At 40.7% G+C, this 17,033-nt stretch overlaps 1 protein-coding gene across 1 annotated transcript in view; it reads left to right on the plus strand.

Annotated features, from left to right (window-relative positions):
• Nucleotides 1–8,390: 8,390 nt before the first annotated feature.
• gabbr2 (gamma-aminobutyric acid (GABA) B receptor, 2) overlaps nt 8,391–17,033 on the plus strand; it is a 181,887-nt gene continuing 173,244 nt past the window's right edge. Inside the window, exon 1 of the mRNA XM_020606858.1 lies at nt 8,391–9,870. Within this exon, the coding sequence (XP_020462514.1) occupies nt 9,556–9,870 (315 nt within the window). The 5' untranslated portion in view covers nt 8,391–9,555. The remainder of the gene's footprint in view (nt 9,871–17,033) is intronic.

A 17,033-nucleotide genomic window follows, 5' to 3' on the forward strand; every position in this document is an offset into this window, starting at 1 on the left:
AGAGAGTGTTACTTGTTTCTGTACTTGAGTTATCGTAAGCCGTGGCCCGTTAATAAATAAATGGCAGCAATTTGCTTCTAATAGCCCCAAGCAGGTATATTTCCTGTTAGGAAAAGCCTAGTGAATAATGACACTACAAAGGCAGTGTCCGACGAGCAGCCTTCTTTCGGACAAGGAAGCGTTGGAGCTGTGCTAGCTGAGTGGAAGAGGGAGAAGAGTGCTAACAGATTACTTGAGGGTAACAGGGCTAATAAAAAGAATTTAGGATAATGGAACGGCGACGCAGACTAGGAACGCAAGACGGCAGGAAGGCGACACTGGGACGTCAACTGGCGCAAAACACCAGAGAAGACAAAGAAGAAAAATGGCGTCAGCTTAAGAAAAACAACTTTATTTTACAGTCCACAGAGTTTTTTTTTTTTTTTTTTTATCGGAGAGAAGAGTCTTCTAAGAGTCTGGGGATATTTTCTACAATACAAGCTGAAAGGTCTGTGTACGGTTTGGTTTCATGGTCTAACACCGCAATTAGCTCAAAAAGTGAACACTAGCACACCTGAGCTAACTTATACATCACGTGACATAAAAGTAAGCTATCTGTAACTCTTAATATTAGCTGCATTGGTCTGCCTAATTTTCAATAACTTATTTAACGTTTTTGTGCTCGTTTGTAAATATTATGTTCGTGGTTCACTGTTCCCACAAGGTTTTTGACAAACAGTTCTTACTAATGTTATCAATCTGGCCAGAGCATCGGCTGATTAATCATTCAAAATCGCTGATACCTGACAATTTAGGAAATCATTGACCAAATATATTTACCAAACAGCTAACGTTCTGTAAGACTCATACGGTTTTAATAGAACAGTCCTGCAACAAATTTTTTTGCAGCTTTAATGATAGGTTAACATTTTATTATTAAGTCAACTTGTGCTTTTCTTGCAAAAAAAATTGTATTGCTATAAAAAAAATTGGAAAAATTGTGGCAAAAAAAAATTCTGTTGCTACAATGGTACCATAGACTTTTATCAACCTTATAGGCTGGAAAATACTTTGACACGTCATACTGGGAACAGAATTAGAAAGAAACTAAATTACATTTAGCTGCTTTAGTTTGCAAGTCCTGGTATTGCACCTCTTGGCTTATTTGAAAACATGAATAAAGCCGAGCTATTGTTAATGTGAGTGAGTGTTATTAGTGACACCTGTGCTTTTCCTGCCTGCTGTGGAAAAGGTCAGTACATGGGATCTAGTGACATTCCTTATTTTCAGTGTAGCTTTGTCCACATATAGCCTGAGCCAAGTTTAATCAGCCAGAACATACTGGTGTAGGTGTTTTTGCGAATGATTTGAGTGATCACTGTGCAGTTGCTACTATTAGAAATGTAAAGTTGCCTAAAACGAAGCCTAGGATATTGGTTAAACGAGATTTCAAGCGTTTTAAGTAATTTGGATACTAGAAAAGCAGCTTGGCCTGATGGACCGGATCCTTTTTTCTTAAAATTGGCTGCAGACTATATAGCTGAACCACTGTCTTATGTTTTTAACTTAAGTCTTAGTAGTAACGAAATTCCATTGATTTGGAAATCAGCTTTTGTTCTTCCCCTTTTAAAGGAAGGTGATCCGTCAGAAGTTAATAATTATAGGCCAATTTCTAAACTGTGTGTTTTAGCGAAAATCCTAGAAAAAATAGTTACAGGCATTGGATTGTAAAAAACATTGTGTAGCTTTATTTATTGACCTCTCTAAGGCTTTTGATACTGTTGATCATGTATTACTGATTAATTCGTTGTTAAGGATTGGTTTGTCAGAGGGAGCGATCCCTTGGTTTAGGAATTATCTTTCAAATAGGAGGCAAGCTGTCCAATTGGGAGGTTCTTCCTCGTCTTTTTTAGAAATATTAAAAGGGGTGCCGCAAGGCTCGGTCCTTGGACCAATTTTATTTTCTATTTATATTAACAATGTGTGTGATAATCTTACAAATGCTATGTATCACTTTTATGCGGATGACACAGTAATTTATTGTTGCTCTTCTACACTTGCCCAGGCGGCAAAATGCTTACAACATGCATTTGACATTGTTCAGTTTTGCCTACGGGCGCTGAAGTTGGTCTTAAATCCTAAGAAATCTAAGGTTATGGTATTTTTGCATTCACAGCAGCTATCAACAGATACTCTGTCAATAACAACAGATTGGGGAGTGTTGATTGAGCTGGTTTCTAGCTATAAGTACTTAGGTTTTTTACCTGATTCTGAGTTCTCTTTTAAAACCCACATTGCTAATGTGGTTCGAAAATTACGGGTGAAGATTGGATTCTTTTATCGTAATAAATCCTGCTTTTCCTTGCAAGCACGCAAATATTTAATATCAGCGACCTTTCTTCCCCTGTTGGATTGTGGTGATGTACTGTATATGAATGCTTCAGCTAGATGTCTCCATTCTTTAAATGTGGTTTACCACAGTGCCTTGAGGTTTGTGACGGGTTGTAGTCGACTAACGCACCATTGCGACCTGTATGTTAAAGCACAGTGGTCGTCTCTGAGCATGCGAAGACATGTTCATTGGATGGTGCTAGTGTACAAGGCTTTGGTAGGCCTAGCTCCGGCATACTTATGCTCTCTTTTACGTAGATCAGATACCAAATATGCCTTACGGTCTTGTGATAAGTATCAGCTCATGGTGCCGAGAGTTTGGACCGAAAAAGGGAAACGGGCTTTTGGATTTGCTGCTCCCTCTTTGTGGATTAGTTTCCAAGCAGATTTTAAACTTACTGAATTATGCTCAGTTCAAGCTTTTTGTTCCCTTATGGCTCTTAGGCAACAGGACTCTATTGGTCAGTGTAGGTGTTTTTAAATTGGTTGTATTGTTGATTATTGTATTTATGGTTTTGATTGTTTAAGTGTTTAATGTTTTTGATTTGTATTGAAACTTATGTATTGACGACATGTGTTGTTGACCTCTTGGCCAGGTCACCATTGTAAAAGAGATTGTGATCTGGGTTTTTTACCTGGTTAAATAAAGAGAAGAAAAATAACTGATTGGGGGTGGTACCTCCTGTGGATGTGCAGCCCTTAACTCTCTCTTGAACCTGGAAGAAGGCCTGTCCTTCTGTGTCCTGCTGTTTGTCCATTTTTGTTTTGTAATGTTGTGTATGGTCTTGTATTTGTGGACAGACAGTGGATGGTGAATTCATGGGGATTTGAGGAACTTAGTGGCTGACTTCTTGAGCATTTCAAGGTGCGTCCCTTTCAGTGAATATAGTTGTTTTTTTATTTTATTTAAATTGCTAAAAATTTCTGTATGCCAGGAACCTAAGTAGCTGCTGTGCTGAAGTTGTAATATAACTCATTCAATTGCATCACCATGGCCTCCAGTTTCAGTCAAATAAAATGTTCAGAAGAGTTAAATTTGAAGATGCTGCAGAATAGGTAACCGAGATACATTTGAAGCTTATATTCCTTAGTGCACAGAAATGCATTTTACTGTGAACCATTCATGCTGTTCCAGCTATCAACTTTACACAAAATGACTCCTGAAACTAATGGAGAAAATTGTAGAGCCATTCAGTAATGTCTAATTAGTACATTTCAACTCATTATACGATATTTGAAATCTCAAAATTTGGCGCAAGCCTGAATTTATATCTGCTGCTGTTCAGTTCAGGTGTTTATTTTCCATTACTCCAGTAGTCTATCCACACTGGGGGTGTGATATCAGTGTTTCAAACACAGGGCTGGATCATGTTCACTTGTGTGTGCATTGTATTTGATTTATTATTGTCAGTTGATGTTTAAAAACTATTTATTCATTTTTTGCATGTTTATATATATATATCTCTATCATAGACTGTTATAAACTTAATCGGCATGGATTTCAATGATTTTTGACCACATTAACGTTGGCATTTAAATGTAAAAGAGTGGCAGGAACATTTCTGAGCATTTAAAAATCAGTAAATACAGCTGCATATGATGCGAGATTTAAATTGCGACCTACTTAAATTCATGATATATGATGTCAGGTATATGGATTTTTTTTTTTTGCAATAATGAGAAAGGCAACATACTTGTATTTCTGTTGAAACAATCCCCTTAGGCTTTTTTCCTTCTGAGACATGGTAATTGCCCAGTTTACCAACAAGTTTGAGCTTCTCTTCTCAGTTAACCATCAGTGCATGTTGTTGTTTAATGCGTGACAGCTTGCACTGCTAAAGAATATACCTTGAAATGTTTTCCAGTGGGTTTTTGTTTTCCTCCTAGTCCCGTTTGGATGAATGCATATTACCGAAACATAAGATAAGCTGCTGTGCATTAAACTTTAATGAAGATGGGCAAACAACCTGGACATACTTATGCAAAACCAGCCACAATGACATGACTGTTAGTCTTTTCTCTTGTAAAAGTAGACCACTAGTACAAATCTCACCTTTATGTGGCTTGTCCTTTGTTCTGGGCAGCAATTTGCTAGATAACATCACTGGACCTTAATGTACTGTACATCAATGGATCGTATAGTGTTGCAGTTGAAGTGGAAATTCCCCCTGACCACAGGAGGAAGTATTGAGCAAACTAAATGGGAAGAAGACAGACTAATATGGACTGGGGCTACCTTTTATTGTAATACACACTGGCTGATTTAAAAGTAAAATATAATAAAAACAATGGTTCAACTAGAAAAGTCTCAAATGACATGCGTACCTTGCGACTAATAATTCGACTAGTCGACTTTGAGGGGGCAGCCCTACTGTTTTTAAAATATTCCACATTGACTAGTAAACATCTCACTGATTTCATCCAGAGTCTGTGTTGCACAGCACTAAATGAGCTGCACAAACCAAGGATCACAACTGGAAAAAAAATTCTCATTAGAGAAGTTCCCCAGCAAAAGTCAATGTGAGTTGATCCCCTTCTTTATCCCAAGAGGATAAAGTTGGCAGTCTGCTGTGTTTTCATGTTTTCCAGGCTCATAAAACAAGCATTCTCCACCATCATGCCTGGAACACACCTTGGGAGGGGGGGGATCACTTCTCAAGTTGGTATTCATGGAATTTGCAGGACTGTGATTCCAGATTTGGAAACCAATTATTCAAATAGCCGCCACTGTAACTGGCAGGGCAAGTGTGTCAAGAACAAGGGAGAGAAGCATCTCAGAGATTCATAATAAAACGTTCCCTGCTGCATAGCAGTGTTACTTGTCTGCGCCATTTCAAGGTAAAGTCCAATGTCCTTGAAGTTTTGAGATCAGTGATGTGTGAGATCACTCTCAACTAAGGTGTTGATCTGGAATAAATCAAAGTCTGTTCTAGCTTTCGTAGCACTACTCCTGCATATTTCTGTGTGCTAAGAAGATTACACATCCTTGAACATAAAACCTGCTGCATGTAATGTGATACCAACTCAAATCGCCCTCTGACTCACTATAATGTCCTGTTGTGACTAAATAGTCTGTTAAATGCTGGATAGATGGTTTAATCTAACTGTTCCACCATTCCTTCAGTAACACTCTACTGAAATATTGTTCAGAGCAGCACAGTAGTTTGATTATTGAAAAAAAATTGCACTTACAGAATGAGTTTGTATTCAAGTGACATGAAGTTGATTAATTATCCATTAGGCAGTTATTTGTTCGTTCTCTAAACACAACACAGAGCATGTCCATGGATATTCGGTGAGCACAACCATCTGAGCTATGAAAAATGAGAGCATCTGAAATATTTCTTATTCATCTGGTTCTCAATACCTGACACTTAGAATTCATAGAACATCTTGTGGCATATTGTCAGAGTTTGGTGAGGGATGTCCTCAGGCCACTCCATTAATATCTATTAAACAGTGACATGTCAGCAAACTGTGTGAGTGTGTGTGTGTGTGTGTGTGTTAGAGACAACGAGAGAGAGAAATGGGCAATGGCAATGAAGAGCAAATGACAGCACCTCAGAAAAGGACATAGACACTTAAAACTTAGTTATTCTTTTGCTTATTTTTTATTGGTCTTTACGAGCATCAGTTACACTACATGAATGCTGTCATATGAGTTGCTATGTGAGCATGGTCATTGCAGTCATAATTTAGGCTAACCAGTATCAACATCTGCATAATTATTTCACCTTCATGCCACACAGGTATGTTCCAATTAGTGGTGATATATTGGCTTGACATTTTGTTTTGTGAGGACAGGCATTTTGCGGAGCCATGATTGAAAGCATAATGATAACTTGAAATGAAATGGACATTTTCATTTGGGCATCTGCAACAATTATAAGATGGACATTTGCTGCATGAATGCTGTGGCAATTTAGTTGCTGATTGTACCCGGAAATGGCTGTTGGTACTGTTTAATAAACTATACTGTGTTCTAAATAATAATAATCTTTCAGAGCCTGCCATTGCTAATTGAATTATAGTTTCCTCACCTTGCATTTTAAGAATTTGAATTGCCATTGGATACACTTTGGTCCACACCATTTATATTCTGTTATTCCTTGTTTACTGCTGTCTCGATGTTGGAGGAATGTTTTGAGCAGGAAGGGATGCTGTCTTGTGCAAAGCAAACAGATGGGACAACAACTTGACCTACTTCTTCATCTGGACCACTCGGAATAAAAAAAAAAAAAAAAAAGGATGACTACAGGGTGTAGAGGGGAAATAGGGCTGTGTGGTGAGTTCACTGTGTGGATGACTACAACCACCAGAATGCACATAATATTTTTGATTTTCCTCACTATTATTTTTATTTTAGCACTTTGACTGCATTTAGACGCACTCTGTACTTGAATCTGAATGTAGCAAACCTTTTGTCCCTGCCTTCCTCATCACAACTAAACTAAGAACCATATATATTTGACTTTGCAGGTCAAAACGTAGATCAAGACTATAATCAACCAGAAATAAAATCCAAACCCATGTTATGTTGTTTACAGAGTTAAGATTTTGGGAAAGTTGTTCATATAAAGGATGTGCTTGTCAAGGAGAGAGAGAATGCCCTAGGTATTCAGCAGTCCTCCAGGGCTAGCTTGTTTCTTTGTGTTGTGTGCATGGAGCTGCTTGGCTTTGTGATAAATGACCTGTGTTTTAAGAAGCCAGAAGGGTCAACACTGCCACACCAACTATGCTTTAAACCCCTAGTCAAACCCGATTATTTGCTAGGCAAAGGTCACTTCATAATGCCTGTTTTCTGATGGCAAGTCTAGTCTACAAAATGAATTAATCTGGGAAAAAAATAAATTGCTTGCAGCTAGTATATTTCATGCTGCACATTCTGACATTATTCTGTGTAGGATGATTGAAAATTAAAAGCTGTGCCCTGTCATCTGTTTTGCACTTTGGATTTCAGCTTGAATACTTCGCCTGTCCATGGCATGCGAGTTGAGTGATGCATCCACAATTCACATGTGATCCTACAAGGTGCACTTTAGACCCAGTATCATATTCATCCTAATGCAAAAAAACAAAACAAAACAAAAAAAAACATTACACTTGTGTTTGTGCTTTTATCCAAGTGCTTTCAAAAGTAACCCCATTAGTGCTAATTTTAACTGTGCATGTGATATAATTGCATTGGTCAGTAGGTACCTCTGTTTTGTAATACAGCTGAGCTGTTGACTTGAAAGACTTTCATGTTCTCCCCACATGTGGAGAACAGTTGTGCCCTGGCAGCATATTCTCTCCTCCCATGCCTCTTTTAACAGTACCATGTATTGTGTTGCAAACTATTGCAATAATTGCCTTTTTTGGTTTTCTGTGCCACAGTAGTACTGTAGTTGTGTGTATACACATGTGAATAAGAGTGGGTATACCCTGTCGGGGGGTAGTACAGCTAATGAGTTTACATAGAAGTGTCACAGTCAGCAGGAGTGAAGGACATGCTCAGCTATGCTACTGCAGAGTGCCACCCCAGTGGACACTTCAGAACCATGGACAGAGCAGAGGCTTCGCAACAACAACAACAACAACAACAACAACAACAACAACAACAACAACAACAACAACAACAACAACAACAACAACAACAACAACAACAACAACAACAACAACAACAACGGTTCTGTCCATGGTGCTGAAATCCTGCTGCGCTCATGTCTGAGTTTTCAGCGTTTCAGAAATGGCCTATGGCATGTTAGAATTATTTTACAATGGAAACGGTTAAACTGATGATCAAAATAATCATTTGAATATTCTCTCCCAGTTTCAATGGCTGAATTAGAATCACTTCTGCTGTGAAAATTAACTTTTCCCAGGACCCCATTATGGCACGTTTTAGAAATATTCCACTAAACAAAGCATATTCAAGAAGTTGCAGTTCTTTGGGGTATTATTCTAATGTGTATATACACATTCTTTATTGATCCTTGTGAGAATTCCCTTATTATCCTCGGTCTGAGACCCACAAAGTCATTTCATGCTCAGAGATACTTCAGCCGGTACTGTGGGTGCTGCTCCGTGGGGAACACGAAGTCCTGCTGCCTGTGTGAACAATCATCATCCCTGAGTGTCAACATTTGAATCACAAAAATATATATTTCCTGGAAGTGCTTTTCTTTTTGATGTGATTGTTACGTGACGTAGAACATGACAGCTGTAGCTAAGCTAAACACGTTTACAGCCATATATATTTAGAGAGCCTGCTCCATGCATGTGTGATACAGTACATCGTCGGCCTCCTATAACATAAAAGCCCAATAAATCACCCTTGGCTGTCAAACCACTGAGTCTGCCCTGCATAAAGGCTATGTAGCCTTTCCACCAGGCCGTTATATCGCTCTCATCCCCTCCCTCGTTTCTTTTCCTCCTCCACACTCGGTGCTCCCTCTTGCGCGCACGGAGAGCAGCAGCAGCAGTAACGACTTCAGCGCATCTTTGACGCACCATCAGAGATTGGCATCCCAGTCCCACAGGCTGTCAAGGCAGACTCTCTCGACATCTCCCCCTCGGACTTCTGCGGTCAAGTTGTCACATATTAGTATACCAGTATATTAGTTTTTAGTCTTTTCCGTATCCGTTCGTTGCATCGAAATTTGTCAGCGCTGCGTTTGGCAGGGATACCCACAGTTGTCATCTCTTGGCTGGGGATTTACTTCTGAGGTGATTTTGTATCGGCAACAACTGTCATCGAGTGATTCCATCTCCGTCTGCACTGTTGGGGTTACCTCCGTGTTTTCGGGGCGTCCTTCAGGACATTCTTGTGCTTCTAAGATTAGGGATTCAAATTAAAGGTGGAAAGGGGGGCTGAATTAGAGGACTGTTTTGACAGGAGATCGTTGGGATGACGGACATCAAGTGGCAATAGCTCTCCCCTCTGCAAATCTCTGCGTCCTTGGAATATTTTTGGAGGCACCGTGTCAGTGTAGAGATATTTTCTCCGTTTACAGTCATAATTCATAGGACGAGTTTACCTACTGCAGGGGCTGCTGCGGCTTTCGTGTCTGCTCTGTTCTGAAATACGATTTTTTTTGACGGGGGGGGGGGGAGGCGTCTGAGCATCCCGGACGAGCCCGAATTTGCGATGCCCAAACAGTGAGGGTACGGTGGGATCTCATTTTGGTCACCCTGCACGGTAGCATGGCTCCAGCCCGGAGGGACTGCGGCGGCTGGGTGATGTTCCTCCCGACGGGATGCTTGCTCCTGTCTGTTTTGCTGTTTCACCCTGCTCTGGCTAAGGTGTGCAACGACCGCACGAAACATGGACAGGACAACACCTGGTTCACCAGGGACGGGGAAAACTTGCCCATCATGGTTCTTATGCCCATGAACGAGTCGGCCCTGATGAGCAGCATCAGCCAGGGGATTGAACCGGCGGTCCAACTGGCCATCCAGCACATACGGGAGTCCAGGAAGTACTCGTTCTCACTCATCACCGAAATCTACGACACCGAGGTAAAGATGGCTCAGCTGTGTTTAAAACAGTTGAATATGGCGTGTTTGTGTACGCGCGCAATTGTACACGTGTTTGTGCACATGCACCATTGTCCCGCAGCGCTCCAGTCAATGTGCGTTCAAGGGGAAACGTGATGATCTATTAAGCTTGGTATTTGCGCAGCCTCGTTGTTAGTGACCGTGTTTTCATTGCGAAAAAGTCAATTGCTGTCGCCGTTTTTCTAAATGACAACAAGATGTTAGTGCCCATTTCCCATCTTCGTTTATCTTGCTGTTGTCGCTGGTCGGTGATAGTGCGTTTAAATGTGTCCTGGCATCATAAGGCACCGCATCACCCTGGCAGAAAAGAGGCACTCTGGTGCTCCCCCCTGTACTGGACGTTTTAATGGTTACCGCAATCTCAGGATGAAACAGAACGACATGGCTGATACAAATGTCATTCATCCCCATTACCAGTTGAACGTCAATTAAAACGCCACATTCCTTGTTTTCTAGTCGTCATTTTATGAACATTGCCCGTGACCTAAGCTGGTTTTATCCTAAATCTTTTAAAGCACGAATCAGTGTATCCTTCAAGGATTAAAGGGTTGGTTCTCATTGTGCCTGAAGATGGCGGTAATTGGATGTACGATTTCTGACTTATTGCACCCTTGTAAAGAGCTGAATCTTACAGCGTTGAAGATCCAAATTAAGATCTGTTTATTTGATAACAATAGCTACAATAATGTACCACTCCAACTGAAGTCCTCTTGAAGTTTAGCCATTGCTAAATCTCTTCAGGCTTTGACAATATAGGCGTGTTCTCAGTAATTTGTTTACACTTGTATTATTTGACTCAACAGTACTTATAATGGCCTTCTAGGCTTCAATGATTTATTTGCTTTTGAGGAGCCAGTGTTGATGAGTAAGAAACCTCTGTGGAATATGATGACATTGACTTGCTAGATTTATAATCTAACAAGCCTTTTTGGTGGCTTTCCAGTCCAGCATTTATTCGGTATACTGTACTGCACAGGTGTGTCTGTGTGAAAGAGCACACAAATCTCTGTTGACAGTGGTAAGCTCTCACAGGCGGCATGCGCTCAGACCTTAGGATTAATATGCTCTTATGAGGGTTATGATTTTTCTCCTTCTGTTCCCAGGGAGAGAAAGATGAGCTGGAAGCAAGGGAAGTAGCCTGACATCGCTCACTGGGAATGATGGTGATGCTGGCTCTCTAATACTGGCAATCAATGGGAATTCATGAGAATGCTGTTATTTGATGGCTTTGTGGTCAAAGACTAAACCCTATTACACCGTGGCACTGTCAGTCTCATGGTATTTGACATTTGTATACAGACCAGCTAAAAATCAGGCTGTGATCATGTTTTAGAAATGTCAAAATTAAAATATTCCATGCCAGCACTGAAAGTGTTTCCCTCAATAAGAAATACTTGGACTTGTTCATGGATACTTGCTGAAATATACTGTCAACACATCTTTTTTCAGTACTCTGTATTATTGAGGAGCATTGGTTGGTGGTGACCTGTTAGCCTTGGCTTTAATAACTTTAAGAAAAAAGTGACTTGAGCTATTTACAAGGTGTTGGAAATCAGCCTGGCATGATAAAAGTCAACCAGAGACCACAGACGACACTAATATATTTACTGAGGAAGACTATGGAAAAAAAAGAAAACATTCAGTAACACGTTAATATATGAAAAACAATTTGTTTGTTCATATCAGATGAAGTGTTTGGAGTGCCTCAACACTTGTGAGCATACAGGCATGGCCAAAAATATTGGCCTCTGTATTTCTCTCAGATAACGCATCACTTTTCCCAGAAAATTGTTGCAATCACAAATTCTTTGGTATTATGTTTATTTATTTTGTTTGCACTGGAACAACACAAAAATGAAGAGAGAAGAAGAAAGCCAAATGTGAAGCAACAGAGAACTCCAAAAATAGACTGGACAGAATTATTGACACCCTCAACTTAATATTGGGTAGCACATCCTTTGGACAAAATAAATTAAATCAATGACTTCCTGTAACCATCAGTGAGTTTCTTCCACCTCTCTGCTGGAGTTTTGGACCACTCTTCTTTTGCCAACTGCTCCAGATCTCTCAGATTTGAAGGGCTCCTTCTCCCGGCTGCTGCTCTGAGATTTCTCCCCAGGTGCTTTATGGGAGTTAGATCTGGACTCATTGCTGGTAACTTCAGAAGTCTCCAGCTCATTGTCTGAAACCATTTCTGGTGCTTTTTGGAATCTGCTTTGGGCCATTGTCCTGCTGTAAGAACCATGACGTCTGAGGGAGACCCAACTTTCTGACATTGGGCCCTACATTGTGCCTGAGAACCCGTTGGTAGTCTTCAGATTTCATAATGCCACACACAGTCAAGACATCCAGTGTCTGAAGCAGCAAAGCCAAACATCAGTGAACCTTCACTGTGTTTGACTGTAGGGACCGTGTTCTTTTCTTTTAAGGCCTCATTTCATTTTCTGAAAGCAGCAGAATGATGGTCTCGACCAGAAAGTTCTATTTCTGCCAGAAGGATTGAGGCTTCTTCAGGTAAGTTTTGGCAAACTCCAATCTGACTTTTTTATGTTTCTGTGTCAGCAGTGGGGTCCTCCTACCATAGCCTCCCTTGTCATTCAGATGACACTGTTGTACCCTATGCCTGTAGGTCAGCTTGAATGTGTTTGGAAGCTGATCAAGGTTCTTTATCCGCCATTGGAACAATCCTTCGTTGCAATCTGTGATCCATTTTCTCTTTCGTTCACATCCAGGGAGATTAACTACGGTGCCATCGGATGTAAACGTCTTCACAATGCTGCGCACAGTGGACACAGGAACAGCCAGATCTCTGGAGATGGACTTGTAGCCTTGAGGCTGTCCAGGCTTTTCCACTATTGTGGTTCTTAAACCCTCAGACAATTCTTTGTTCTTCTTGGCTCCATGCTCAGTGTGGTCCACACCACACAAAGGTTGGGTCAACTTTTTTCCATTTTAACTGGTTGCAAGTGTGAGTTCTATATTGACAGTATCTATTGGTTGCTGCAGGTGAGTTTTATTAGAAATTAAAACAGCAACATAAGCTTGAAATACAACTATTTCTGATGATTTAGAAAAGGTGTCACAAATTCTGTCCAGTCCATTTTTTTGGAGTTTTGTATGGAATGTATCAGATTTGGCTTTTTTTTGGCTGCTTTTTTGTGTCATTTCAAAGCAAGCAAACGAAATAAACATGAGCTTAATAAACCATAGCTTTTGTGATTGCAACAATCTTCTGGGAGAAGTAGTGCGCTATCTGACAGAAATGCAGGGGTGGCAATATTTTTGGCCATGACTGTATACAGGTAGAAGAGACCTTTGCTTAATACATGGCCATTGCTTTAGTGCTGAGAATATTAGTTTGTGAGCTTCTGACATGTTTTACAAGAGCAATAATGTGAAGTTAGCGATAGCTATGTGTTTAACAGTTTACATGTTCATTACATGTATTGCCTTGAAATCTTTTACTTAAACACAAATAAAGGTCCTGAACATACACAAAGGCTTCCCCACATACCACATGCTTATGTTAGAAAACAATGCATGCTTCAGTGCAATTGTTGCAGCTAGCAGCATTCCAAGTTTGTGTCTGTGTGGGGTTTGTACACTTATGTGTTTGTGTGGGTGCTGGGATTTAGCCATGGCAGATGTAAGTAATCAGTCCCTGAGCAGAGACTCTTTATCCTTTTATCCCCTGATGGTGGTGCCATGGGTAGACGGAGCAGGTCCAGTCCACGCCCTGGTGGTGTTGTGCTGGGTGGTGGTGTTGATGACAGCGATGGTGAGGCACTGGGGGGCTGTGTCCATAGAAAAAGAGCTGAGGCAGTGTTTCTAGAATGAGCTAGAGGATTGAAGAAACAATTATTGGAAGAACAGCAGATGTCCTGATGTGGAATGCCTGGAGATGAAGCTGCCGTAAAACTAGTCTAATCAGGTTGAACAAGATGTTTCAACTATGTACTGTAGGCATTGTATCAGGCTGAGGCAACTGCAGAATACATTTTGCTTTTTAAACCAGAGCCCTGCAGGTAGAAAAGAACCACGATGAATTATATCAACTGAGAACCTTAGTGCTAGAGCAGGAGTTGTTCCTCTGCCACAGCTGCAGCTGTGTGAGTGTGGGTTTTAATGTAACTGAGAACTGATACTGTAACTCAACAGGCTTAGAGGATCAAAGCTTTGGACAGGAAGCGATGGAAGGGAGACTTTGGGCAGTGAGAGTGTTCTAGGCTAAGATACGCTAGTTCACAAACTTACAGGTTATGTGACAGGCCCTTTCCTCAGGGAAACTTAACTTTTTTTTTTTTTTAACAGAATAGTTAAAAATGTTAAGCAAAGTTTTTGAAATGTTATGGCCAGTCATCAGACAGTAGATACAAATGTAAATCTCATGAATCAAAAAGGTCAAGGTTTCTTTTAGACACACTGGGATTGGACTTTGTCATAAAATGAAACAAAATGGATTCATGCATAGTCTTTGTTCCATATCATGTGTTAGTCCAATGTGTAGTTAGCATAGTACTGTAGCAGTAGTGTTATGGTAGCCCCCCTCACCAGGAGGGTGAGGGAGGACTGAGGTTGGACTCAAGTTTGCAGACCCAGGTGCTAGGGGGAAAAACATGACGGTAGCAGGTAAATAAAAAGAACACAGAGTATCAAAAGAACATAACATGGGAAAGTACGGTATACATGTAGTGTAGTGTAGTGTAAATGTAGTGTGATAAAGTAAAGCCAAAACGCAGTGTCTGTCAGCGTAGCATTCTATCCATGTACAGTCCACGGTACTTGGTTATGTATAATATGTAGTGTAGTGTGGTGTGGTGTGGTAGAGTCAAGCCAAAACGCACAGTGTCTGTCAGCGTAGCATTCTACCAACATGTATGTTACGCGGTACATAGTAAATGTTCCGGAGCGTCTGTCAGAGGTATATATAAGGAGGCGAAGGTAATCATCGGGATGCACCCCAGCTGTGTGCATCGACCAACCAGTTGCTAATTACTGGAATGCAACACAGCTGAGGTGCAGAGCCCACAGGATAGAGAGAGCAGAGGAGAGAAAGACGGAGGAGAGGCAGTGGCCGCCGAGCGGCCCTGACAAGTAGTTGCGAGGATGAGCATTTGATGCTAAGGCATAAGGACTGTTTATGGAGATACATTTGTGAAACAGGCCTACTGTTCTAAATTGAGAGAAGAGGACATAGGAAGTCTGGAAAAAAAATGCCTCCTAGAAGAATGAGAGATTTATACAGTTCCACCCATTAGGGCTGTCACTTTTTAAAAAAAATATTTGGAAAGTCAAATACTAACATGTAATACATTCATGTTCATTGAAATGCATTGTCCTGGGCATGTAAGTCCTCAAGAGTTCCACTTCTAGGCCTTTAGGCAATGTTTGTTGCCTGCTTTCACCCTGAGTATTGTGAGCGACTGGGTCAGGACTTGGTCCATAGCTCTTTTGTATGTTGTCAGGTTAAGGTCAGTAAAGCAACGATTTTGCTGTGAAATTTCAATTATTTTAAGCTGTTATCTCTCTCTCTCTCTCTCTCTTTGTACACTGCCTTTTACTCCTGTAGGGCAGAGCTGCCATTTTGTTACATTCCTCTTTTGTGTGTGCATGTTGACAGGGACTTAGGTTTAGAGTTGGAACTTTTCTTTTTTTGGAACTGTTCAGTCACGGCTTTACCTGATGTTAAATTTAGGCTTCTATCAAAGACAAATATACTGAAGAAATTGACTCATATTCTTCATCTAGTTTTATTATTTCCCTCTGCCAGAGACTGGCTTGGGATTATATCACCAGAAGTGGATAGTTTCATCTGATGCAATAAGCAGTTTGGTATAAACTCAAGGAAGCTTCACTTCTGTGATTACTTTTCAAGTGCAGTCCGTATTTCTTGGAAGAAATCTTAAATTCACTTGATGTACTTTAAGGGAATATGCTCCCTTGCTATCATGTTTCCTATATTCTCTCAGGCAGAGAAGAGTGAACATGTATTTTTAAAGACAAATCAATACAACCACAAAGACACAGTCTACATTCGGAGATGCAGCTTTGGTGCACCAGATACAATGTGGGTCTTTATAATATATGGATGTTCATCCATGCAATACTATGGGCCTCCTTAGACAGTGTTAGCAATGACCTATTTTTTAGAGATGCTGTGCGCATACACATATGTACAGTATAAACTACCTCCCCTGGTGTCCTGAGTGGACTAGATGCAACATGTCACATTTGTGCACATGTTGGCAAGCCTGAAATCACTGTACAGTGCACTTGTTTGCAGAAGGAAAAATATCCCCCTTGAGCTTATGTAAGGCGTTCTGTCATTTTGCCAGAAGAAGTTAGGTTTTTGGTGAAAAGGCATTACCATAGTGGAGGTCTGGGTGCCTCTAAGCATAAGTCTTGAGTCATAGTGAGCGGTTTCAGGGCTGCTGATCTTTTTAGGGTTGAGGGGAATGTTTTAATCTGTCATTTATTCAAGATGCATATACTAGAATGCCCTTTACTCACACTGAGGTACAGTGTGTGATCTTACTGATTCAGACACTAACTCACCTTTTGTGTAAAACCCATCTGACATGGGCCAAATGAAGCAGCGCCTTTTGACATCTTGTATGTCTGACTCTCACATTGTACGCCACATATTATCTAAACATCTGACATCTATTCAGTGCCATAGCGGTGACCCAGGGTAGTCAGCAAAGATTGCCTGTCACCATCCCTATGAGCAAGTGAATATGCATGGATAGTAGGGAAAAGCAGCCTGTGTACTCTGTTGGTGAACACAAAGTGCTGAGTGTTGCTACCACTGACCTGATAGTGAGGATCAATGTGCAGCAGCTCTTCTCATACAATGAACAGGATCTCAGGGGAGAATCAGAGAGGTAGAGAGAGATCCTGAAATAGGATTATATCATCTTCTGTGCAGGAAGAGGAAATAGCCAGCCTCTTAATTCTTATTGGGTCATAATGTAATGCCACTTGAGTTGTTTCTCTGAGGCCATTGTTTAATGTCAGTGAGGTACATATGTGGTTAGCTCAGTTAAAGGCTCCTAAGATCTTGAATTATGTCAGTGATATCATTTTGCAGGTTCATGAGTATTGTTTATTATTTTACAGTTTTC

Source organism: Monopterus albus, unplaced genomic scaffold (assembly GCF_001952655.1).
Source record: "Monopterus albus unplaced genomic scaffold, M_albus_1.0 scaffold82.1, whole genome shotgun sequence".
NCBI classification, from domain to species: Eukaryota; Metazoa; Chordata; class Actinopteri; order Synbranchiformes; family Synbranchidae; genus Monopterus; species Monopterus albus.